At 48.2% G+C, this 25,281-nt stretch overlaps 6 protein-coding genes across 6 annotated transcripts; 4 read left to right on the top strand and 2 right to left on the bottom strand.

Annotated features, from left to right (window-relative positions):
* Positions 1–537: 537 nt before the first annotated feature.
* F4822DRAFT_183543 (ferritin-like domain-containing protein) lies at positions 538–1,783 on the bottom strand. The gene is made up of 2 exons (XM_051453442.1): positions 1,443–1,783; positions 538–1,388 (listed from the first exon to the last, which is right to left on the bottom strand). Exons 1-2 carry the CDS (start codon positions 1,616–1,618, stop codon positions 593–595), a joined length of 972 nt encoding a protein of 323 aa, XP_051317146.1. The 5' UTR covers positions 1,619–1,783; the 3' UTR covers positions 538–592.
* A 1,596-nt stretch (positions 1,784–3,379) lies between these two features.
* F4822DRAFT_396527 (RNB-domain-containing protein) lies at positions 3,380–8,732 on the bottom strand. Its single transcript, XM_051457532.1, has 4 exons — positions 8,168–8,732; positions 5,525–8,052; positions 4,112–5,466; positions 3,380–4,060 (listed from the first exon to the last, which is right to left on the bottom strand). Exons 1-4 carry the CDS (start codon positions 8,298–8,300, stop codon positions 4,021–4,023), a joined length of 4,056 nt encoding a protein of 1,351 aa, XP_051317145.1. The 5' UTR covers positions 8,301–8,732; the 3' UTR covers positions 3,380–4,020.
* Positions 8,733–10,801: 2,069 nt separating this feature from the next.
* On the top strand, positions 10,802–12,793 carry F4822DRAFT_183520 (GLE1-domain-containing protein). The gene is made up of 2 exons (XM_051453441.1): positions 10,802–10,831; positions 10,879–12,793. Exon 2 carries the CDS (start codon positions 10,949–10,951, stop codon positions 12,635–12,637), a length of 1,689 nt encoding a protein of 562 aa, XP_051317144.1. The 5' UTR covers positions 10,802–10,831; positions 10,879–10,948; the 3' UTR covers positions 12,638–12,793.
* Positions 12,794–13,003: 210 nt separating this feature from the next.
* Positions 13,004–15,957, top strand: F4822DRAFT_436740 (methyltransferase domain-containing protein; the record flags this gene model as incomplete). Its single annotated transcript, XM_051462336.1, has 3 exons — positions 13,004–13,099; positions 13,478–13,623; positions 14,181–15,957. 3 exons carry the CDS (start codon positions 13,004–13,006, stop codon positions 15,955–15,957), a joined length of 2,019 nt encoding a protein of 672 aa, XP_051317143.1.
* A 2,944-nt stretch (positions 15,958–18,901) lies between these two features.
* On the top strand, positions 18,902–20,683 carry F4822DRAFT_183279 (ACT domain-containing protein). The gene is made up of 2 exons (XM_051453440.1): positions 18,902–19,269; positions 19,507–20,683. The coding sequence occupies exons 1-2, from the start codon at positions 19,246–19,248 to the stop codon at positions 20,644–20,646; spliced, it is 1,164 nt and encodes a 387-aa protein (XP_051317142.1). The 5' UTR covers positions 18,902–19,245; the 3' UTR covers positions 20,647–20,683.
* Positions 20,684–22,002: 1,319 nt separating this feature from the next.
* F4822DRAFT_427215 (sphingomyelin phosphodiesterase) lies at positions 22,003–24,309 on the top strand (the record flags this gene model as incomplete). The annotated part of the gene is made up of 5 exons (XM_051460698.1): positions 22,003–22,194; positions 22,252–22,338; positions 22,402–22,706; positions 22,822–23,570; positions 23,642–24,309. 5 exons carry the CDS (start codon positions 22,003–22,005, stop codon positions 24,307–24,309), a joined length of 2,001 nt encoding a protein of 666 aa, XP_051317141.1.
* Between the last annotated feature and the right edge of the window lie 972 nt (positions 24,310–25,281).

Genomic DNA, 25,281 nt, shown 5'->3' with positions numbered 1-25,281 from the left:
GAGACCGAGTCAACAAGACCGAACCTTCTAGTCCGCGCTATTGGGTATCGCCACCTCTCTTTCTCTCCTATACCAATCATCATCTTCCCTCCTCGTCCATTAAGAATAAAAAAGAATAAGTCTGATAACAAAATAAAAGAAAAGGTGTTGAAAAGAAAACTCCGGTTCCTCTCTGCGCCATGGCCATCCCATCCCTTTCTCCCTCGACGCCTGGTCTCTGGTTATATGTGGTATATATACAGGCGGGATCCGGACTGTGGTAGTAGATTACATACATATAAAAAAACGGGGCTCGAGCTGCAAATACAGAACGACGCAAACGAGATATATTGTCTAAGCTGGCTGGATGGTACAACGGTACTATGCGAGCTACCGAGACCACCGCGCCCCCGCGTGCTCGTGATTTTTTTCTTTTCCTCTCGAAAATCCTTGTCTGGCGTAAATGCAGCGCCCCGTCTTTCCTCCCAAACCGTAATACATTAAGACTCGCGCTCTCCTGGGTATTGGGGCGCGTTCATTAATTGAAGCTCACCACCTGCTTGCTTGCTTCTTCCTCCTATGTTGACGTTATTGTTGGCATGAGACAAGATGTTTAGCTCAAGTTCATGACCATGGGGCCAGCGAGCGTGATGTCATCCGTCAAGACACCGTCGGCGGGACCGGCGCTGGTGAGAGTGACGTAGACGGTACCAGCTAGGTTGGGGGGTAGAGCGCAACCTTGAGCGGCGTCGAAGGGGGAGAAGGCAGTGCCACCGGGAGCAGCGGAGTTGGTGAAACCACAGAACTTGGCGCCGGAGGCGGCGTCGCTCTGGAAGTTGAGCATGGTGCCTTGTGCGAGAGCCATGACGCCAGCAACCGGTGCGGGGCTGCTCATGGTCAAGGTCGGGAAAGCGGTGAGGATCAGGTTAGATCCACCGGGGCACGACTGAATGAAGGGGGCAGCAAGGGAGAAGACTGCCTTGGGCCCTAGGGGAGTGTCGAAGGGAGAGGGGGAGGCAGCGACTCCCGAAGCAATGCGGATGAAGGACTGGTGTCGGGCTTCAATGGTTAGGATAGAGGCAGCAGTGCTGAGGATCTTGCTGTCCGAGACAAGAGGTGCGGCACCGAGGTAAGCGGAAATACCAACGCTCTCGAGAATGGAAGCGGTGGCAACCATGCCCGCCGCGTCAGTAAACCCGAAGTTGTACTGGCAGGGCTGGACGGGCTGAACGCCGGCCTGAGCAATGGCACTTTGTAGGAGACCGACGTGGGACTGTTCACTGGAGCCGATACCCTTAAGATCGGCAAGTTGGATCTCGTTCAAGCCAAGAGCAGTGAATTGGTCGTCGCCAAACTGAGCAAATCCTTGTTGGTAGAAGGAAGCCTCAAGCCATTCCAAGGTCAAGGCGCTATGAGCTAATTAGTTACTTGTATAGATACGATGAATGATGTATGTCACATACAATTGCAGAATGTCGACATCTTGCAAGCCAAGAGCAGCGGCAGCGGCGTTTTGGCGCTTGGAAAGGTTGTAGATGTGGCTTTGTCTCGCGGTTAACTTGGGATGAGCTGGTAGAGCGCTAGCAACGGCCGCCAATCCCGCTACAACAACACCTGTAGTCTTCATGATGGAAGGCATCTTGTCTGATTAGAGTCGGTTTTGTAATTTTTTATCGTCTTCGTCTCCGTTTCGTTTCGAGTAAATCGAGTAAATATCGACAGCGTAAACGTCGTTAATAGTATAAGAGAATGTATTGAAGTGAATGAAAAGCAAGACTAGCTTGGCTGTTCTATAAAAAGGCCCACCTGGGTATTACAAGAATTACAAGAGGTCGAAAGGAGAGTGAAGACGTTGATCCCGCGGGAAGCAGACCAGCGCTTTGAGTTCGGAGTTGGACACGAAATGTACGGGATGAGAAGGAAAGAGAAGAAAATAAGCCTCAGATGTGGGAAACGTCGCTTCATTAAAACTAGTTCGCCATCTGGTAGATTAGGCTGTGATAGACGTTGCGGGTACCGGAAAGACTGCAGGCCGGCAATGGACAGGGCGATCCTAAGCATCGGCCCCTTGAGGCTCCTTGACATAGGAATGGGCATTTCTCATTTACAGATACCCATCCCTCCCACGAGCTTCCGTCTCCGAGAATCAAGGGGGCACCCCTAGCACTCCCGGGCAATCTAGATTCCATAGTAGGCTTGGGATCACTTAGTTAACAGGGCTCCATAGTGGTGGGAAGTGGATTAGCCTACAGAACAGGAGGAAGAAACGAAACAAAAGACGAAAAGTAAGCCTCGTTCGGACCAATGAGAACCGATGCTGTCAATCAAGCTCATAGCTTAAAGTTGAGATGAAGGCTGCTTGTCAGGTCCGGGCTCGGATCGTTGTTCATTCGGTTAAGGAGGGTCACAGCCAAGAGCCGTCGTGGGGACGACCAAGGGGCCATTTAGCTCCTTGGGGAAAGGAACCGGGGGTTAAGCATGGGATTTTGGAGCCCAGTCTGCTTCAGGCGCCGTTTCACAAGGCGGACGGCCAACGAGCCGAGCTCTGAAACTGGAGACCTGAGTATCCCGATTGATTTGTCCGCTGCCACGTTCCTTAGTATTTTTTTCTTCATCGCTTTAAAATGACGGTGATGCAGTGACAGTAGTAGCTTTAACCGTCTACTGCCGGGTATACTTAAGATCCACGACGCACTGGCGCAATGTTGTGACACGGCTTGGCAACAGGATGGCGGATCTTACTCGCTCCCAGATCCTGCCAGATTCGGTTACGGTATATGTATGTCTTAGGCCTCGGAGATTCATCGATGCCGTAGAAAGATCATAGATAATGACGAAGATCCGACGATGGAGTTAACATTAACCGTTGCCTACTGTATGTCAAAAGTGTTCTTGTTTAGATTAGGTGCTATACTTAATTATAAGCTAGAGTAGAAAAGGGCATTATTTTGCAAGTACAATGTGGTAGTACTGTACCTAATCCAGGGACTTGGTACCCTAGACCGCCGACTAGGGTCATCATTGGTGGAGACGGAGTTGAAATGACAGGAAGGGCAAATGTCGTATCGCTTGTTTCTCAACGCCGCTAATCTTTACTTACTCTCAGCTAAGGCTCAGCGATCCGAATAGAGGGAAGAGGCAAAGAGAAGACAGAGTATATTGGATCGACATGTTCCTAGTCATATTCCATATGTACATAAATATGATTATCCGTGCTGCGGTGTAAAGCGAGATTCGGTATTAACCTAGCCCATCCCCTCAAATTCGGTTCCAAACGTTTAACGAAGCAGCACGTGAGGGGGGGACTGTCAAGGAAATCTACGTCGATCGGGCTTTTGAGGAATTACGGGTAAGAAAAGCAAAAGACAATGTCGCCATTTTTCGGAAAGGCACATAAAACAGCGGGAGCTGTGGTAGGTGGCACATCCGTGAGATCCATCTAACCGGATCTGTCTGACGCCCTGCTGTAGGTGCTTCATGTACCCGACCCGCATAAATAGCACAATTGAGGGCCTGCTTGCGATGATTCTGTAGGGAAACTAGCACAAATACATGTTACTCGTAGGACTGACCCTGTACACAATCAGATTCATCCCATAGTTAAAGCAGAGTAACCTTGAAGGCGATCTGTATATATAAGGTACCTAGATAGGCTTTACAGGGACAACTGTTGAGACAATGTTGCTGGACCAAATCGCTGATTGACCTCCATCGGGACAAGTGCAGGTGGCTTAATGTGATACGATGGTATTCAGAAAAAACATAACCGGATTTAGTTAGTACTTAGCACGATCTCATATATCTGTTGACTGCGGCAGCTACCAATTCTATCTGCCTGTCCAAAAAAAACACTTTTTATCGACACATTAAGAGATGCACTTCTTCGGGTACCGGCTGACGTTACAGCCTTACAATCTACCTTGTTTTCCCCGCTCTTCGCTGCCTCACTCTAAGTGATTCCCAATAACATGCCAAAACGCTCGAGTGCTCTACTATTCTTCGTCCTGTATATCGAGCTGAGCGAATCATCATTGGATGAGTTTAGAGAGCATAAGGGTTAAGCGAACGAATCGTTAAGCAACTACTTCTTTGTTAGCCTTTGTGTCTTCGACTGATAATAGGATTGACTTACGGTGGGCTCTTGCTGAGATCCGTCTTGAGGATCACAGGTACTCGAGTCATTTCTGTTACATCTTGGATGTAATCGCCGCCTTCTTCTCGCAGCTTAAAAAATTTGAGATACTTCTCCTTATTTGTTAGGCGGGTTTCCACAGCTTCCGCCATGGGCACCTTCGAATCAGATCTTGTACGATGGAGGACACCCGGGTTCGATACAGATCGAGCCGGGGAACCCGGAACGCTTTGGGTAGGGCGCTCAGCCAATGATGCGCCAGCCATAGCCTCGGTAATATCCGATCCATTGTCATCTTCATCGTCAAATAAGGCATCAACGTCATCGGTTGAAATAGTCTCAGTTTTCGTCTGCTTCCGAGCTGCTTCTTCACGTTCCTTCTTAGCTCTCTCGGCCTCCTCGGCCTGTCTAGCAGCGGCCATCGCATTAGAAATGCGTTGCGAAGCGCCAGCCTTAGGTCTCTCGTCTTCAGGTACGTAAGCCGAGCTAGGAACTCCCTTCTCCCAGTAAAGTTCCAAGACTCTCTTCTCCTTTCTAAATTCGGCTTTCTTCAGCGGCAACTGGTCGCAGTGCACGCGCTTCTCGAAGCCCCACTCGGGAATTAAAACATCAAAAGCAGATTCATAAACGCAGATAACAATGCCTTCGCTGATCAAATCACCATTGACCTCCTGGCGTTTCTTATCCATGATCCTGCATGACTCGATGTGAATACTCTGCTCTTGAGCATTCTGAGCCGATTCCTTCTTGGTGTTACAAGATTCAATCGTCTTCACCAAATTCTCAATGTCATCATTGTATTCAATCTTGCCCTCCGAAAGGACAACCTCCAATTGACGGTGGACGATAATGTCGGCGTATCGCCTAGTGGGAGCAGTAAAGTGTGTATAAAGAGGGAGATTCAGGGCAAAATGAGGCCAGAGCTGCTTGTTAGTCTTGCCAGTAATGTAGTACTTGGCGTGTTGCATGGTCTTGACCAGCAGCGTCTCCATACCCTTACGGATGTCTGTGTCATCAACTTTAAAAAGACTGTTTTGTACTGTACCGCTGCTCGTAGTATCAATATCATATCCAAGTGCCCGCATGCGCTCTGCAAAAGTTTGTAGGCGACGAGCATTGGGTGGTGATTCACGTCGGAGAAGAGCCTTCTCAGGTAGACCCTGAGCAAGCTTCTGAGCGACGGATGCATTAACTTTGTGCAAAAGCTCTTCGACAAGCTCGGTACCAAGAGTGGAATCAAAAATGTTGTGCTGGATAGGGATGTTTTCATCGTCGAGTTGATGAAGTAGTCGAAGGGGAGCCATTGGCTCGCCCTCAGAGCCCAAACGGGCCTCACGGAATTTCTGCGCGACAGCCTACATTCAATATTAGGCAATACTTCTACAATGAGAAAGGAATGAAAACACCACTTACGTTGAGGATCTGGACATCCTTAACCTGAACAACATCGTGCGTAAAGCCAGTCTGGTTCGATAGAGCCTCGTCAAGTTCCTTCAGGGTCAGCTTAGCGTTGCTCTTAACGATACTCTTGCCAATCCAAGTGTCACCCTCAGCGACTACGCCAGTGTGTGGGTTCACGCGGAAAACAACGCTAACGGTGAATCTCTCTTCACCTGGGATAAGAGTGCCAAGCTCAGACGCGATCTTGGGAGGGAGCAGAGCGCAGGTTCGGTTCACAAGGTGAACAGCGGTACCACGCTTCTTAGCTTCGCGGTCAACAAGAGAGTTGGGCTTGACGAAATGAATAACATCGGCGACGTGAATACCAATCTCAATCTTTCCATCCGATTCGGTTTTGACGTGAACAGCGTTACCAAGTTCTCCGGTACCTGCAAGGTCGAGAGTGAAGGTCTTCTCGCCGCGGAAGTCCCTGCGAGAACTGACGGAAGCTTCATCTTCTTTGGCAACAGACCAGTCCTGGAGGCCAACGCTTCGTAGAACAGCTTCCGAAAATTCGTCGGATGAAAAGTTGTTATCACGTAGAAGAGCATCAGTCTCGACCTTGAGGTCACCCATCCTGCCGAGCTGCTCGACAAGGGTACCAAAGGGGTGCAGAGATGTGATTGGCCATCGCTTAATGCACGCGACGAAGATGCGATCAGCATACTCTTGGTGCTTCTCCACGAAGTCTCTGGGGGCCTGTTCAGTGGGAATGGCAATAAGAGGAACACGCTTATCGGTAGGCTTAAACCAAACAATCTTAGGCTTGTCCTGTTGGCGACTGTCGTGTGATCGACCGCCGTCCCGGGCTGCTCGCTCTGCCTCCTGCTTTTCCTTGGTAGCTTGACTGCTAGGACGTAGAAGACCTAGTGTACCCGAGAACATTTGACCTGCAACACGCTCAATGACGGCCACGATGTGCCCAGCATAAAGGGGCTTAGATTCGTCGTTAATCTCCTCTTCCTCAACGAGAAGTAAACTTTGCCCTTCCACCTCCACGTCGTCGTTCTTCTTTTGAGTAGGCCTCTGTCGGAGACTGCCACGCCTACGGATTCCTCCCTCGCCGTTGGCCGACTCCTCCCCATTACCATTGTTAGACTGGCCGTTACCGTTGGTAGATCCAGACCGCGTGTCGGTGATATCCTTCCTCTTCTTCTTTTCCTCCTTCTCCCGTTTCTGCGACCAAACCTCATCTACATCAAGCAGCTCAACTGCAACCAGATCGCCCTCTAGAGCTCTGTTACGGTCTTTGCTACCGCAAATAAAGATATCCGCGTCTAATAGACCATCCGAAGTAGCTACGTACGCATCGCTGCGGTTCTTCTTGTTTACTCGGAGAATACCAGATACAAGTTGCCCATCGCCAAGTAGCGCGGGTAATGTGGCCTGGGGAAGATACGGGGTAAAGAGTGTCTTTCTCTGTTGCTGAGATTGTTGACCGCTGAGCTGTGGCGCATGCTGGCTCCCTTGAAGACCAACGAGATGCTGACCGTTCATCTGAGCGGCCTGGAGAGCCTGGAGTTGGTTGATTTGCATAGGGTTGAGCTGTTGACCAGGGTACATCTGCATTAACGGCATCTGGCCAGGCATCTGCATGAGCTGTGGCTGACCTGGATACTGGAATGATCCGATGTTAGAGATGGACTGGCTTACTGAGCCACGGTTACGATGGCCAGGCTGAAAGCCTTGCTGACCTTGACCAGCCTGCTCCTGGCCCTGGTTTTGACCTTGTTGGTTACGCCAATTACCCTCAAAGTTGCGCGAAGAAGTTCGAGCATGGCCGCCTGCGGCACTACCGCGGCGAGCGAAATCGCCACTTTCGTTATTATTGAGATGCATGGAACCGCCACCACGGCTACCCCCACGGCTATTGACAGCCATGCTCTGGCTCCGTCCATGTCCGCCACGTCCGCCGCGAATGGATGAGCCCTGTGCTATAGGGGTATCCGCAGTAACGGACTTAGCCTCTTCGGCAGATGTGCCTTCAGAAGGACCCGCAGCCGGGAACTGGAAGCCCGAGGTCGTTCGTTTCTGCTGAGCAAGCTCAGCAGCCTTTTTGGCGTCAGCCAAAGCTAAGGAGTGTCTTCGCTGGTGACCGGAGCCGCCACCTCGCCCTCCTCGAGGAGCGTTCTCCCGATTCTGCTGACCAGACGAATTATCAAATTGCCCAAAATTGGACCCGGAGGCTCCAGTGGAAGGAGCCGGCGGTGGTCCCATTCCCATGTTGGGGAGGGCCGATTGGTTACGGCGGTGCGACATGGGCTGACTTGGTGGTCCCAAAGGGACGTTTTGTTGCTGCTGTGGAAGCTGATTGGGGAACTGAAAAGCCGTCTGCGGTGACATGTTGGTCATGGTTGGCTGTAGAGGGTTGAAGGAACCGCCGGGACCGAGCTGACCCGGTGGCATCATTCCCATATTCATGTATTGTTGGTGCGTAGCCTGTATCTGCTGTTGCTGCTGCTGCAACAACTCGATCTGCTGCTGAATAGCAAGTTGCTCCACTACAAGACAAAGCATCGTGGTTAGCTTCAGTAAACGGCAAAGCGGGTGATCCGACGACGAGCATAGGCGACAAAGGAATTCGGCATGAGGTGATTGATAAGAATGATCACTTACTTCCAGGGGTTGCGAACATGCTCATCAGCGGGGTAAGCTCGGATGGACTCCTGCGATGGGCGATATGAAGACGACGACCTGTAGGGCCGGGGACGCCCCCCGTCTGAGGAGGAGCGGGCTGTTGCTGCTCCATGCCGGGCTACGTTTTAAGCAGGATAAGTTGCACGTCGGGTGCGAATAATGCCAAAAAATTGGGTATAATTGGATGAATGGTGAAGGCGAGAGCCAATGTCGGTTTGAAGCTTTAGCTTAGTTGTTGGTTGACAAAACTTTTGGTGGTAACTTGGTTACTTGATAGTAGTAGTAGTAGTTGGGTTTCTTTTTTGGATGATTGCGTGGACTTTTGCGACTAACAAAAGGAGGGTAAATGAGAGGATGGAACGAGGCTGCGATGCTGCTGTGAATGTCTGAATCCCAAGAGAAGGAATGTGAGGAAGTGCTGAGAGAGGGTGGATGATGTGATGGAAAGATAAGGGGAGAAAGACAGGACAGGACGAGAGTGGTGATGGGAGAATGGTGGAAAGTTGGGAAGCTTTGGAGTTTTTGGGAAGATCGCTTCAATGGCCACCCTGGGATACGGGAAGAGGACTGTGAGGTCAGGACGCCAAAGCCAGGACGGGCAAAATGGGGCAAAGGTCTTGGCGGCACCAGGCCCTTAGCTGGGTTTTGGGGGCTATGATTGGCTACTACCCTCACAATGTGGTAAGAGGTACGAAGTACTGTACGAACTGAGGTAGGCATGCCCCCAGTTGTGTGTCTAGCATTTTCGTGTAGCTACCTAGGCTACCTAGGTAACGCTAGCGTGCATGCTGTTTCTTGTTAGGTCCATGTTTCGTACTAAGTACCTCCCCAGGTACCTTCTGACCATTGCTAACGTATACCTAAGCCCTTAGCACGTACGTGTATATCCTAAAACGTATAAGTACCTCGCCTATCAGCTTGTGCACGAGCTCTAGGCTCACTCGGAAACAAAAACTGTGTCCTCGTCGCTACGCTTTGCTATTTGGTATTTGGGTGTTTTGAAATTTCTAGTAACATCTACAAAGAAAGATATCCCCGTATACATGTATAAAACCTCTGATTGATAAAGATTGTTGCATGTCAGAAGGATGTAACTTTAGGTAGTACCTAGGATGCATACTACATATAAGTATGTATCATGTATATGATATATCGTATCGCCCACGGATTATATAATACAACCTACAATGGTATTGTTAAAGGTGCATTTGTGTGGTTTATGGAAAGCAACTGCTCAACCTTGGGAGATGATACGAATTAGGGCAATTGATGAAGAAGAAAGAAGGAAATAGCACACAAGCCTGTTTAAAACCAATCAGAATAGATCAAGGTAGTAGCAGTAGCAACTGCCCAGGACCTTCCTCCATTTATAAATTGGGCAATTAAGAAATGATTATCGCATTTGATTAAACATCGTCATTTAGGTACATGATGCCCCCATCCTAGCTCAACCCTCGGAGTCAACCTACATCATTTATAGTAAGCTAGAAGCGAATAACCAACCTAAGGAAAGTTTCGCATGGTGATCTAGTCAGATATTAAAATATTTAAGTTTAATAGTATATCCACCAGACGGGTAGCGAGGTAATATCAGAACCATATAATCTCATACCTCTGTGATCGTTAAAGTATACATGTGCGTATCTTATAGGTGTATATATGAGCTATATGTACTTGTTAAGTAATTGTTATGATGGGGACTATGAACAGGGACACCCTAAGTTCGCGCAAACCTAAATTAATTGAATGCATATTGCTTGTGCTTGTCTAAGTAGGTAGATGTTTAAGCCTACTAGAACCACTTCGCACAAAAATTGATATTATACTAAGTCGGCGTAGAACTTTTACTAGTCTAGGTCTGACGAAGGGATGATAGGAAAGCTCTATAATGAATTCGTAGGTCCCCCTTAGCGGGCAGGCGGGGTTCCGAACAGCACCAAGCTTAGATGCAAGGTATTTTACGGCAAACCCCTAACAAACCCATAAGGCACTCATCGTTGAAGAAATGAAACAAATACGATATCAGTATTTTTCTTCCTTTCTAATTAATACCATAGAACCTTGCCAGCTATGATGAAGTTGTTGTATGGCATCAGTATCATTTACACGGAACATGGCAAAGATGCTACGTGAGCTCTCTTATGGAGGTACTTATTTCGAAAATGTTTCCAATATCTGCACACATGTATGTAGATAGATACTGTTGACGAAGTATACAATACCGATTATGTAAGTAAGCTATCTTTGATCTTTGTATACTCCGGCCAAAGAAAACAATCTCATAGAGACAGACAAGGAGCTAAAAGAGAAGGATAAGAAACTCCAAGACAAGAAGCTCTGCCCTTGCCTAGAAATATGAAGTAAGTACATATGTACATAAGTTTCTTATGTAATAGTGCATAGTGCATGCTGTAAAAGTGGATCGGCCAATCATTTTTCCCCAGAGATGCATGAACCCGGACCTCCTGTCGGATTTCTTATCGATACATTTGAATTGATTCCCATTATCCATTCAGCTACCTATTCTTCTTGATCCCTGTCCTCGACCTCGTTCTTGAGCGATTCTTCAAGGATCGTGAACGTCTTCTTTCACGTTCATACCTCACACTCTTTTATTCCCTACAAAGTGACGACTTGCAACAAGTACGTTGTTCTTAATATCCATTGGGACAGAACTGATTATTTTAAAGCAGCATTCCTAACCACGTTACGATCCTACTTGCACACTCCGCAATGCAGTAGCACCGCTCGTCGAATGCAATGGCTGGTTCCTCTCCCGCTACACGTAGATCTCGTCAATGGTCCAACCCTCTTTCTAGTCCCCTTTCCGAAGAGCGCAACTCAGCGCTCAACCATCAAGATGCCCTCGCTGCCGCCTTAGCTGAACACGATCGGGTTCGTGAGGTTGCTATTAGAGTTTATCATGACTACGAGTTGCAGGAGGAGCGTCGACGGCTAGAAGAACAACAAAACAGTATTTTAGAGCAACAGAGAAAAGAGGAAGAGCTCATACGAGCTAAAGAACAACTTAGGAAAGAGGAAGAGCGTTTGAGAATCCTAAAGGAAACGAAGGTCCCGGAACTACCGCCGGCACCGCCTACTCCTATTCCCGCAGTTAACGGATCGGCCCTTGCTACGAAATCAGCAACATTACCCGCAAAACCTGCCTTCCAACCTACTACGGCACCAGCGGTTTCAGAAGCGATCCAAAAACCTAAATCATCCCTGTTTGGCCTTCACCAACCTGCTTCGCAACAGTCTCCCTTAACTAATGGGGTCAATGGACAGGCCAATGGCACGGCTGGTAAGGTAGTTGAGCCAAGTTTACCGAATACATTTAGCAAACCTCAAGCGCAATTATTCTCGACACAAGCTAAGCCGGCGACTCCTCCGTCGAATGCGTTGTCTATAGCAAACCTTACCAATAGCTCACCCCCCGCAAACGTCGATCGATACGTTCAGATTCATCGGAACTTGAAGAAGCTACGGGCGTCTCTTTTGCAACAGGCAAAGACATCACCGCTCTTGAAGCAGCGTTTGGGGGACATGCGACGAGAACTAAGAAAGAACATGGGCCAACTGGTCGGCGAAAAGGGCGCAAATCGTACACAGGCACGTTGTTTTGAAGTTGATGGAGATGTTGATGACTATGATTCTAACTCCTCCGAACAGAGTGAAGCTATCCAAGCACTACTAAACGAGTCACTCAGTGGCGCTGTTCCGAGCGAGCTGATCGACCCGTCTGACTTCGTTACGGACAAGAGGGAACCCGTAGAGGGTGCCTTACGTAACGAGGCTACACTCCCTTCCCTATTCCTATATCTCCTTAACCACTTTGCCAAGGCTGTTATTAACCAGTTCATCAATGAATGTGCCGCGCAGGCAAAGAATGCAGATCCTATTGGCATCTTGGTTGTGATGATCTTCTCGAAAGAACAGTACTCGTGGCGGGGCAAGTCACTGATCGACATCTTGATGGCCAAGTACCGTGTGGCTTGTCCCGTTGTCTTTGGTTATCATGGTAGTGAGAAGACGGAAAAAGGCCGTCTTCTCCTAGGTTGGAAGAAGACCCCTGGAGGATGGATTCCCGAACAACAGCACATTGACCGGATGAAAGCGCTAGCAGCAGGTTTTGCCGCAATTTCGTTGAGGAACTTTGTCAATTCACCCAACAAAAATCCGTACCCCCCGCGCAACTATTGGACCGCTATGGCCAAAATAGTCAATACGCCACCCGCGGAGGTCTCGGACACGCAATGTGTGGTTCTCCGATCGATGATCGAGGAAAGCGAGGAGAAATTCATTCAGTTCTACGGAAATGCAGCGATTGCCGCGTTAAGAAAGGCGTTGGTGGAATTTCCTAGCACAGTGGTAGAGAAAACCCCCGGCGTTTCAGGCCTTCAAGTACTGGCAGATCTCATAAAGCGCGATATAGGATTGGAATTATAAGAGGATTATGTACAGTACGCGAGGAAAGGCCGATTCGGTGTTGGTATAAGGGTGTTTCCAACCCCATGTTTCTTATGGCGTTTTGGGGACCTGGAACGGGACGTAAATTAAACTAGCATTAGAAGGCGTCCTGGGCTACTCAGAGAGGCCCTTGTCTGACGAACGCCTTTGAATATACCCAGAGGTGTAATGGTATAAAAATGTGAGAACCATTGAGGTAGCCGCTCTATTATTTGCCATCTATGTGACCACATGCGTATAGAAATTCGCTGTGAATCGGGCCTGCGTCCGTACCAAGAACGCCTAGTTACTTATAACACCAGTAGTAGTACCAATAGTATAATCAAAACAGTAATCAGCACCGCGATGCAGCAGCTACTATACCGATCCTCGTTCTTCCGCATGACATACCCTAGTTTCTGCATGCCTGTCTGCAACCGTCCACCAACGCGATCTGCTAGAGTATCAACCGTCTCCAGCATCTCAACCTGCTCCTCGAGTTCACGGCCCATATCATCAGCTTGTCTCCTCAGATTCCCCACCGTAACAAACACACCATCCAACTGCTCATCCTGATCCCGCATCATCTGCACTTGCTGGTGTTGCTCAAACTCAGCGTAATCGTCCCCCCCAGCACCCCCGTCGTCAAGTGCAAAAGCATTCGGATGTGGTAAATCACCATCAGCAGCAGCCTTCGCAGCGCGCGCCGCAGCCGAACCTTCTCCTTTCGGTCCAGCCGCCGCCGCTTTACCCAGTTCCTCCCGCATATCCTCGACCTCGCCTCCTACTTCCTGCACCAATCGTTTGCGCCGCGTGACTTCATGCGCAGAAAGTCCATAGCGCGCGGGATCCGATTCAGCGGCTTGGACTGATTCAACTAGGTCCGCTAAATCCTCAGCTAGTGTCGCGAGCGCGTGTTCGAGGTCCGATCGCGCGGAGGCGAGTTCTGGGGATGTGGTGCTGCTTGTTAGGCTGCGGATTCGTAGGTAGGATGCGAAGAGCGGGCGCACGGTTTGCATTTGTGAGAGGACATCTCTAGAAAATGGGTAGGTAGGTTAGTCGTAGGTCTTTAGGGGTGGAAAGAGGAGGGCTTACTGTTGGACTTGGAGGAAAGGGTCCTCCTCGTTCGTTGAGGACATCATCCTGGTGGCTTCAAGATGCGCCGATGCATGTATAGGCTACATCTGCGCTTTGTGGTGTTGTGGGTTTGGGTGTTATGTCGATTTAGATGTTGTATGTGTTGGTTGGAAATTAAAAGTGTAAGGGGCCTACGAAACCGCGATTGGGACGAATGACGTGGTGCTTGCTTGCTTTCAATTTTGGTAGATCGGCGGAAGAATCTCGGCAGCTGCCGAACAACTGTAAGTTTTACCGCCCAAAATTTGCATAACTTAAATAAATTTTATTATTTAGGACTCGTATAATCAGGCCGCCAAAAAGATGTGAAATTCAAAATATTTCTGAGTCAATTCAGTCACTTTAAACTTCAACATTCTTTTTACTCAACACTCGTTTATGACATTGTTAAATATTCAAATATGAGGCCAACGAAACCCCTTCCATACCCAGATTCTTGGGAGAGTCCTGATGCATACATCGAGCAGCTCCTCGAGTTTGTGACTACATCGGATACCTTCCAAATATTATGCGGAGGCGTGCATATTCTGGATTTCTTCACAAATGAACCCGGACTTTTTCAGTCGGTTGTACCGCATGACTGGCAACCATACCTCCTAGGATGTGAGCCTATCAAATTTCTAGATCTCCTAATGAGGGATAATCTAGACAATCTTCCGGATCCCCAACCGCCAGAAAGTTTGGCTAAGTATATCAAGGATATAAGACGGTTCTCCCTCGCACGATCCTTTACTCCAAAGAAAGAGAAACTTCCAAAATTGACGCGCATGGTATCCGTTGGAATGAAACCGAAGAAAATTCACGAAGTGAGTAACTTCGCAAGTTACGTGGACTCACTCGCCAGTGATATTGCTACCGATTATCACAAACAGATTACCCATTTTGTGGACTTTGGAAGTGGTCAAAATTACCTGGGAAGAGCATTAGCAAGCTCTCCTTATAACAAACAAATTGTAGCTGTCGAGGGTAGAGAACACAATATTGTCGGTGCAAAAGAACTCGACATCCACGCAGGTGTTGCAGAAAAGCCCAAAATCATACGGAACAAGAAACTATGGATGCAAAAGCTCGACAGTATGATCCCCGAAGATCAACTAGACGAAAAGGCTTTAAAAAGGGCGGCAAATCCTGTTAAAATCTCAAGTGAGTATGTGGCTGATCTCAGACCCCCAGCCGAATTTGAAGCCATCTACACCCCCGAAGAAGGCAAAGGTTTCATACGTTATATAGAAGGGAGGTTAGAGTCAGGAGACTTGTCGGATGTGATTAGTCAATTAGAAAGAGACCCTCTGGCTGAAGAGGAAGGACGAGGCGACCCAAGTTTGATGGCCATCTCTATTCATTCTTGCGGGAACTTATCGCACCATGGCATACGGTCTTTAGTGTTGAACCCGCGAGTTCAAGCTATTGCCATTGTCGGTTGCTGTTACAATTTGATGACAGAAAAGTTGGGCCCTCCGACATATAAACTTCCGTATATGCGACCAAGTCTGCAGGCACTCAATGGTCGCGTGGTCAGAGAATCTGAGAGGCGCGACCCACAAGGATTCCCGATGAGCGATCACCTTTGCAGTTACAACGGCATGGGTGTGCGACTCAATATTACGGCTCGGATGATGGCATGCCAAGCTCCGCAAAACTGGACCGAAGCCGAGAGTGATACCTTCTTTACTCGACATTTTTATCGCGCCGTACTACAAAAGATGTTTCTCGACAAGGGCGTCATCACCAAGGTTCACCATAACGGCGACACTGCAGATAGCGACGATTCATCCCAAAGCCCGTTCAACGTCAGCACCAACCCGGTGATTATCGGTTCTCTCCGGAAATCATGCTATAAGTCATTCGGCTCATATGTGAGAGGTGCGATCAGTAAGCTGACCACTAATTCGGAATATCACGAGTATTGCGACATAGTAAGAGAGAAAATGAGTGACGTCACGGACGAGGAAATTGCAAGATATGAAGAAATTTACGGACCACGGAAGCGAGAACTCAGCGCTATCTGGAGTCTCATGGCTTTCAGCGCCATCGTCACCGAATCCCTGATAGTGACCGACAGATGGCTATTTCTCCGACAGCATTCCGAGCTAGTCCAAGATTGCTGGGTGGAGACAGTATTCGACTATCATGAAAGCCCTCGAAACCTGGTCGTAGTAGGCGTTAAACGCCCGATCCCTTAAGTTGACTAGATACTGACGTCGGTCTTGACCGAGCCGCGGCAATACAAAATGGCGACATTCAAGTCGAATGAAACTGTCGTCAGAATCCGGGGTCTCGCAGATCGCGCGTCAACTGAACCAGTTGCCTGTGTTCGGCCCCGCAAGAATTTGGTCCCTAGGTAGGTTAGGGGCAGAAAGGGTCGCCTTTGGCGGTAACCGGGCAAACTGGAACGATAATTGGGCATACTTTAGAGCCTATGTCATGCATGAACCTGCATTTTTCAGTGGGCCGCGGCAAAGTTGCCTATCTACAAGATGCATCGATCAGTTAAGCCTGTCTAAGAAGGTGGAAAGTTTGCCTCGACGCAAGGCAACTCGAACAAATGCAGCGCCCCGAGAAAAAATTTATTCGGGTTTTCGCCGTGCTTCGCGAGAAAGAAAATTCAGGTAGCCAGACTCACCTGAAGCTCTTCCAACGAGAAGCCAGAGAGATGCAAGCTTACTATTTGGACGACCCCGGCTCTCGATGACGGCCTGATGCTACGCATAACCCCACGCGTGCCTGCAGACCATCTTCAACGCAATTAATTATACCGAAAGCCCCATATTCAAGGGAGCCGTCATCATCGGTTAGCAATGGTAGTTTTTTGCCAAGGTGATAGGTGATTGCCCTAGAAAGGGAACATGGCTAACCAAATTAATTGGTGGCGCCGAAGAGACGAGCTGTACGAAATTTAATGAGGACTAGTCTCTCATCATTCATGACGACAACGGTGGCTAGTTTCATCTAGATCCTGCTGACCCCAATTGATTCCTATTCGCGATGCCTGCCGCAGAGACGGAAATCCCCGTGACCCGAAGGTAATATGATCCTGGCTCTGACGACTGACTGGCGCAATTGTAAGCACGATATTTCGCGATTGATCCTGTATGGCGCAGCAGGATGGTAGGGAATAATATGGTGCGGGTATAACGGGATGAAGGACAACTTCGTGGGGTTTATTTTGATCGAAATTGTACGGAAGACATGGTTACACTCGGCTCTGAATCGAGAACCCCAGACTCGGATCGAACCAGTCTCAATTCGAATTGGGGGGACGGGAGCAATGCCAATTGAACATTTTACTAGTCATTAGGCATTCTATGAGGCATCTTTTTCTTCTGTCTTTTTTTTTTTTTTTTTCGGCACTAAGACGGCATCCACGGTCGAATATTCGACATCACATCACGCAAGGTATCGTGATTGGTATGACCGGTCACATAAAATTATTTCGATATTATGCTTCCAATAAGCAGCCTCGTTACGCCAACCTTAGACAAATGGCGTTACCATGTTACAATGTAGTAGTGGATACGGCAACGGTGACAAGATGACAAGATCCATGAGACATTCGCTCGGCGGGCAAGTCGAGATAGGAAAATGCGGGGCAGCAAGGGGGTCAAAGAGTGCCCAGTGGTTAGGTACAGTACTGCACCGTACCTCTTCACCCCCAGCATCTTGTCCACTGCAGCCCACAGTCCGCAGCAGTGCATTACGTCCCATTGCGTCCACAGAAAAGCGGACGGCTGCACCGACAACACATCATTGAATGATGAGGTGAATTCTCCCCGAAAACTCAGGTACCAACGGACGGCTTGTCCTTCAAAAAGTAACGTCCGTACGGCTTAGTATCTCTATCTATTCTCCATATTCTTCTAGTGTCGCACTCCAGATAATGCACTCACCTGCATAGCATATCGCCGTCTACCTACCAAGGGCGATCATCACATCTGTCGTGTTACTGGGCCTTTTTCAACCCAGCTGTTCTGCAACAGTATATTGCTTCCCTCCTTCAGATGCTAGGGACTTACCTAGGTATGACTGGGTGAATGGAAAGGCAATAGCTCACCCCTCCCGGGCAGACATCATCATGCAGAAGGGTAGAAAATTCCCTTGCAGATAGACCAAGCACAGGATACATCTCCCGGTAATCCAAGACCCAAAAGGCCCCTAGGACCCAAGCCCCCCCACGCTAGACAGCGTTGCAAAGTTGCACCGTCATAAAGAGTAGTGCTGCAAGATGATCCCAAATTCACCTAGCCTGTCCCTCCCCGACGCCGACACGCGCTCGAGGAGCTGATGCGATATGTCGAGAGTGGCTGCATCCCCTTTTACACCCCTTTGCGCGTTAGCGGATTACCAGAATAGGGAAGGGAAGATGGCGTGCATACGACGCGCATTATACTATGTAGTAGGTTGGTATTGTTAGTTCGTGCCCAGGAACACCATCCAGGTTCACGAAGCTAACTCGCAGTAGATTACACCATCCCAGCCTATCCCCATACCCATACTGTTACTCTACTCTCCCGTACGTACATACATACAGCACATACACCTACATATAAGACATGAAAGACATAAATAAGGTTTGGTGTCCTCGCATTTTCTTTTTTTTCTCACCGGTCGACGTCGGTCTGTTACATGACAACCCACAACCACTCTCGATGCTTCCTGGTTGTCGAGGGTCACATCTCGGACCCTTCTTACCCCCCTTACCTTAGGTAGATCTGCTTCGGCCTGTTTGCAGCTGCATCTACCTTGCATCCGCGGCGAAAGACAAGCGACCGCGGCACAACGCATTTGCGTCTCCTATCAGTCCCCATTCCCAATCGTCCCAGTCCTGGTCCTGGAGGCCGTATTAGGCGTCGATCCCTGTGGGATTTCTTCTACCTGCAAATGGTGCCATGTCACGCTATTAAAACTCTCGGACGGAATCGAAGTCTTAAAAAGGGGTCATCGCGAAGGCTTCTTCTTTATCAACCAATATTACAACGTAGAGCTAGTCCCTTACCAGCTCTAGTGTGTCCCAGCGTTGTCCCGCAGTGCCTCCGCCCTATCTCGGCTTCCTATCTCTCAAAGCAAAAAAAGGCCAATTATCATTATTATTTATTTTATCTTGTTTTCTTTATCTTTTTTTACTCCTGCTTAGGGTTAAGATCCGTTTCATTGATACTTGATATAATTGTTACATTTATTTGTATTTTCCCCTCTTCCTCGAAGTTCCTATCTACGCTTCCAAGATTCTTTTTGTGTTCTTATCCTATCATCATCGTCACAAGGATCCTTGTCGGGCTTAGCCAAGACAAAGAGCACGGAACTTTCAAGCCAAAAGCGAGGGCCATCTCACCAATCACAACTCAACCCGGGCCTCCGCTATAGGGCGTCACTGTATCCGTGCATTTTAGGGGTCTTCCCGTCCCCGAAGATCGGGGTCGAATGCTCTGGCCACTGGTCGCGATCTACGGCATTACAGATACGACACTGTCATTATGAATGCTCAGATATCATTTCTCGTAAGGATCTCTCACCTTCCTATCTTGAATCCTCTACACCAATTTCCTATTCGCGAAGCAATAATACTACCGGCTGCTGTCACAATTCTGTCTCGAGGTCAAGTTACAAGGCAACCTCATGTGTAACACAACCCAAGGCCTCTCGGCGCATATTTTGGTACTTCCTGCAATGCACGCGACCATCACGGCGCGAGAAAAAAAAAAGTTGACCAAGCATGCTGACTCGTATGACTCTAGGATGGAACATTCCGCTTGATACACATTCCTTTGCATCTGTATCCGAATTTTCTCCAGGCTATCTTACAGGTCCTTCTTCCTCAAGGCGGGGATGACTCCCTTGCCCCTGAGGCGGAAGGACTCAGCATCGACAATAAGCATGGGTTCCTCAACATAAGCATTACGCCGGTTGAATGTTCGGTGGTGTGTCATAGTAATTGGGCGAAGAATGTCTTTGAACCGGTCATTAAACGCCTACCTCCTAATCTGTCGAAGACGGTCACGATCTCGAAGGACAGTTATCTAATCCTTTCGGTGATAAGTGCTGGAATGGATGCGGGAAGCCGAGTTATGGACTTGACTTCCCCTCTTGCCCTGGCAGGTGTACCGATCTTCTTCATTACGACGTACTACTCGGACTTCATCTTGGTTCCCAGCAAAGATCGACAGACGGTAGTGCAGGTACTTCTCGCTCGAAATTTCGAGTTTGATAAGGATGAATCAGCGTACGTATCGCCCAGTGCGATGTCGCACGTTCGCGGCAAAAGCCAAAGTAGCGAGCCCCCGTCAACGCCACCTCCCTCTAACGTAGCAGAGCTACAAATTCGCACATTTGAACTATTGAAGAAGCGAAACGTCGTTCCGTATATTAGTCCCTATCTCAGTTTAGTGCAATGCTCTGGCAGGGATCCATCGCAATTAGTGGATTATAGTCGCCGGCCGACTCTAAGCAGGCATTCAAGCGGGAACGGACACCATCGAAGGAGTTGGCTTGATAACGTCGATACGAAATTATATACGAGCCTTATCTCCGTCCTCGCCAAGCAACCGAGATTTCTCTCGATTACTCTAGCTCAGGAGGACCCACCGTCGTTATTATTGGATAGAGAATACCTCGGCGTTTTTGGAGATTCCCTTGTCGGTGATACGGAGGGTGATCTCGTTCCTATTTTCCTAGATCTTGTGAATCTCCCTCTAGAAGCGACGGGTATCGTTTCTGGCGTTGCGGGAAAACTCATTCAGGAAATGGGAATGGAAGAAACGGGCGTTAGCAGCGAGCTTTCGTATCTTTCGACTGCTCGTGCTGGTGCGGTTATCTTATCGTGTGAACAGTCTATGAAGGCGCTTGAGGTGCTGAAACCTCTTCTCTCTAAGGGGTAAGGAGTGTCTCCATTCATCCTCAAAAGGCATTACCGTGTAGGATATCATTCAGCAGATGACGATACCGGGTTGGACTAGAATTCAGATTCAGGAGGGTCAACAAAGTACGACATCATGGCGGGATGACCATGATACTTTTTCCTCTCATGCGAAAAAAACAAAAATTCATCACGGCGTATTAGACTGAGCGGTTGGCATTGGTAGCATTTCAAATATCTGGTTGGCAAGCTTATGGGTTTGAAAATTCCCCTCTCCCTTTTTTTCATCCATATCCTATCATATTGTTCGATTTAGGTACCCGGCGTTTTTTATGACGGGCTGGAGGAGCATAATGGGTTGAACGAGCTTGCTTACTTACTGAGGCTTGCATTGTTAATGAGGAAAGAGGGAAAAGGAAGTGAGCGAATTATTGCACTACCTGGCATCATGGCGTCGACCGGCTAGGTCTAATTTGGTTGCATGAAAAGGCGGGCGTTCATGCATCGAACATCATCTGTCTGCGTGTTTGAGATGAAGATATTCTCAGAGGTACAATCATCTACCGCATGTTATTAGTAATTTATAACAAACGAAAAAGTTATGCATACATATACATACATATACATACATATAAGGTTAGCAAGCTGACATAGAGGAAACAAAGTCCTATAAGGCTGAGGGTTGGATAGGGAGACGGACAGAGCCAAGAAATATAGTTGTAACTGTGGTTCGTCGGAACGTGTTGCAGCGCAGACTTTCTAGAGGCTAGTAAGAATAAAAAAGACCCTGCATAATTCCACTCACACCAGCATATCTAGGACTTATAAGGAATTATGTCATAACTTTGTTGAGCTTTATGTCCTATTATCTTTCCCTAAATACAGTGTTAGTGCTGCAAGCTGGAACTAACAATAAGATCCGGTGACCCAATAATGGGCTTGGACTAGGTGGGGGACTTCCCGCCCTACGTGTCAGTGTTCCGTGCTTTGATTGGTGGAGGATGGGCTTCATGTACGCAATTGACTCAACCCGTGGCGCAGGGTTGGGGTTGCGAGGTTGGTGTTGAACTGTACCGTACTTATAAGTTAGGTACTTTCGGCTTTTGTAAGCAGATCTTAGGGCACGGGTTTTAGTGTAAAGTGTATGTGCAATTACTCGCGGGTCGGGTGGCTTTTGTATGTATTGGATTTGATGGAATCTGGGGATTTACATTTGCGCTTGCTTTTGCTTTTGCAATTTCTGGATTCTTAACTTTTTAGAGTTGAGGTGATCAAGGTGGTAATTGTTGGATACTTACACGCAATACCGTGGATTATATAATACGACTTATAGCCTACAGCAGCTTAGGCGGTCAGGTACTAACATAGAGACGCCGAGATGCGGGTCCTATCGTTCATTCTCGCGGCTTTGGCTGGTGCCACCGTGGGGGTCGTTGGTGCTGCCGATGATCCTCAGAAAGTATTGAGTTCTGGTACGACGAAGGGGTTCATGGGTGGTTTGGGTCTTGACGCACTGGTTACTAGTACTAGGGAAGATGCGCAGAGTCCTCTGTCGTGCGGTGGTTGTGAGGTGAGAGCTCGAATACACTTATAGGGGAGATATATGCTAACATATAATCGAATTAAGGCGGTCTTACTACAACTCAAGCTGCTTGCCTCACAAGGAGACGGTTTCTTCGTCTCTGTTACAACGGCGCTATGTAAACGAGCCGGGGTGCGTATTCTCCCTTCTTTCCTACCCCTTTCTCCCAAAAATTTTATTACTAACCTATCCCAGATCCAAGACCCCGACGTCTGCGAAGGCACCATCGCCCTCGAGGGTCCAATTATTGCACACGGGCTGCGTGGGTTAGTTCTCGGATCTCGCACTTCGCGGCTTGCATGCGTGGCGTTTATGGGCTTGTGTGCACATCCCGAGGTCGCGCCGCATAATGTGTCGTTTCCGTCTCCTGGCGATGGGCATGGGAGGCCATTGCCGAGTAACTTGGATCCGATATACGTTGTTCATTTCTCGGATATACATGTTGATCCGCAATATGTCGTTGGTGCGAATGCGAATTGTTCGAAGCCGATTTGTTGCAGGTGAGTGCTCAAGATATGGGACGAAAGATGGGGGGTTGGGGTTGTGATTACACCTACTTTATCCTGAGTGGCTTAGGACGATACTCTACAGGGAATTCGCTAACATACGCCTTAGGGAATACACCGACAGCGACAAACCAGGCCAGAACGATTTCCCGGCTGGCTTCAATGGCGAACACACATGCGACGCTCCCGTTACTCTAGAGGAAAGCATGTACGCAGCGATCAAGAAAATCGTACCTCACGTCTATTTCAGCATATTCACGGGTGACATCGTGGATCACGCTGTCTGGGATACCTCCCGCGCACAGAATACATTCGGCATCGCAGATGCATACGGGCGAATGTCTGCGGCGGGGTTAAACCCCGTTTACGGTACCGCTGGAAACCACGAAGCATCGCCCGCAAATTCGTTCCCACCCGTAGCGGAAGATGGATCTGGAAGTGATGGAGATAGCAATACCTCGCAGTGGTTATACGATCTCCTAGCCTCGGCTTGGTCCCAGTGGATCGGACCCAGTGCTGCGGATACGACGAGGCAGTTTGGGGGATACTCGGCGCGATTTACGAATTATAAGATTGGCTACGGTAAACTTAGCACTGGTAAGCTACGTGTTATATCGCTTAGCACGAATATGTACTACGCGCATAACTATTGGCTGTATGAGGAGCCTATGCAGAAAGATCCGAGCGGACAGTTGGCATGGTTGGTTGGTGAGCTGGATGCTGCGGAGAAAGCGGGTGAGGCTGTGTATATTATCGGACATATGCCTTTGGGAAGTCGGGATGCGTTTCATGATGGGTCGAATTACCTTGACCAGATCGTGAAGAGGTATTCTGGTACGATCGCAGCTATGTTTTTTGGTAAGTTTTGCCCCTTTTTTTATTCCATTATTGGTTGGAGGGGGTTGGAGGTAAATGCTTACGAGAAATAGGCCACACGCACTTCGACGAATTCGAGCTCTCATATGCCGATTACAACAACAAATCCCACGCCAACGCATTGGTAACATCGTACATCGCGCCGTCCATGACACCGACTTCGGGTCATCCCGCCTTCCGTGTGTATACCGTGGATCCGGTGAACTTTGCTGTTCTTGACGCTACGACCTACATCGCCAATACGAGCGACCCCTCCTTCCATACATCAGGACCAAAATGGACCAAATACTACTCGGCACGGGAGGCCTACGGGCCGCTTGTCGGGCTGGATTTATCTTCTGGGCGCGTGCCAAAGGATTTCCAGGTACAAGATCTGTCACCTGCGTTTTGGCATAACGTGACCGAGGTCTTGGAGCGCAACGCAACGGCATTTAATGAATACTTTGCAAGGAGAAGACGAGGGTGGAATGTGGACGAGTGTGATGAGCAATGTAGAAAGGCGGAAATATGCAAGTTGAGGGCCGCAAGGGCGCAGGATAATTGTATACCTCCTGGTCTTAAATTTGATAGACTTGCCGAAGGGGGAGAGGCGGGCGTGCTACTTGACGAGGAGGATGAGTGCGGAGAATCAATTATACGGGATACGCTGGGGATGTTGGTTAGAGATGTGGATATGTTAAGAATGTTTGAGGAAATTGTCGTTGAGAAGGGACTGTTATAAGCATCAGCATATTGTTTAGGATGGGAAGCATACTATAAGTTATTTTTACATAGGATAGGCAGGAGTCAATTATGTACGTATTTTACATAACTGCACGCATTGGGAATCTGTCCATCTATTCTAGGTCAAAGCTGGTGAAAATAGCACTATTGGGTATTGAGTTCAACTCGCGAATGGCTTCTCAGACTACGAGGGGTGTTCCAGAGTACCGTGCACTCAAACCAACCTTCTTACACCCTTAATCCCGGCTTGAAAACAACGTGGAAAGCGCGTTGATGCTCAGGGCAAGTAGGTGCAGCCAATTAAAAAGAAAATCCCAAGGTACTTCCCTATTGTACCTGACAACCGACCAAAGGTTCATATAGTAAAATAATAGTTGAATTTCTCAAGCCGACCCAATTAGATGGACGTAACCCTTGGTGACTTGATGGCTATGAACAAACTACCATGAGGCGGTCATATGCTTGGAGCGTTGACAATTGGCGTAATTTGACAGTACGACCGTCCAAAGCGAGTTTTTCGTAGGTCCTGGATTCGAGGAGGGGTGAGGGAATCCAGTACCGAGCTTTTTTTTGTCTTTTTTTATTCTTTTCTTTTATTCTCTATTTTATTTCCATCTTGTTTCTGTCCTTTCCCTTTTTATTTATTTTATTTCAATCTTTTTTTGCTTCTCTTCCCCTTTTCTTCTCGCCCCCTCGTTCGGAATAGCTTCAACCATACGCATGGTAAATAACTTGCACCTGCATATTACCAAATTAGCAAACATGACATTGTGTACCTGGACAAGTTTATACTATTTTCAATGAAAATCTTATGAAGTCCAATAAAATCGAACGAATATATTTGATCGGCAGTGTAAATACGCGTAGAAATTTCTTGCCTGGCGAAACGTCCCCTATACAAACAAGCATGAGACAAAAGTATACACGAATGAATGTGAGGAATCTATGAGATGGAAAATTAGCTATTTGG

The sequence above is a fragment of the Hypoxylon trugodes genome, assembly GCF_022578975.1.
Source record: "Hypoxylon trugodes strain CBS 135444 unplaced genomic scaffold F4822scaffold_3, whole genome shotgun sequence".
NCBI classification, from domain to species: domain Eukaryota; kingdom Fungi; phylum Ascomycota; class Sordariomycetes; order Xylariales; family Hypoxylaceae; genus Hypoxylon; species Hypoxylon trugodes.
This window is presented reverse-complemented; position numbering and strand designations above follow the sequence as displayed.

Excerpts from the sequence above, each read along its gene's own strand:
- F4822DRAFT_183543 (XM_051453442.1), bottom strand. The coding sequence starts at position 1,618 with ATGCCTTCCATCATGAAGACTACAGGTGTTGTTGTAGCGGGATTGGCG. Across the intron at positions 1,389-1,442 it reads GATGTCGACATTCTGCAATT|CGCCTTGACCTTGGAATGGC; the intron begins GTATGTGACATA and ends ATTAGCTCATAG.
- F4822DRAFT_183279 (XM_051453440.1), top strand. The coding sequence starts at position 19,246 with ATGAATGCTCAGATATCATTTCTC. Across the intron at positions 19,270-19,506 it reads ATGCTCAGATATCATTTCTC|GATGGAACATTCCGCTTGAT; the intron begins GTAAGGATCTCT and ends GTATGACTCTAG.
- F4822DRAFT_396527 (XM_051457532.1), bottom strand. The coding sequence starts at position 8,300 with ATGGAGCAGCAACAGCCCGCTCCTCCTCAGACGGGGGGCGTCCCCGGC. Across the intron at positions 8,053-8,167 it reads CATGTTCGCAACCCCTGGAA|TGGAGCAACTTGCTATTCAG; the intron begins GTAAGTGATCAT and ends TTTGTCTTGTAG. Across the intron at positions 5,467-5,524 it reads AGGATGTCCAGATCCTCAAC|GCTGTCGCGCAGAAATTCCG; the intron begins GTAAGTGGTGTT and ends TATTGAATGTAG.
- F4822DRAFT_183520 (XM_051453441.1), top strand. The coding sequence starts at position 10,949 with ATGGCTGGTTCCTCTCCCGCTACACGTAGATCTCGTCAATGGTCCAAC.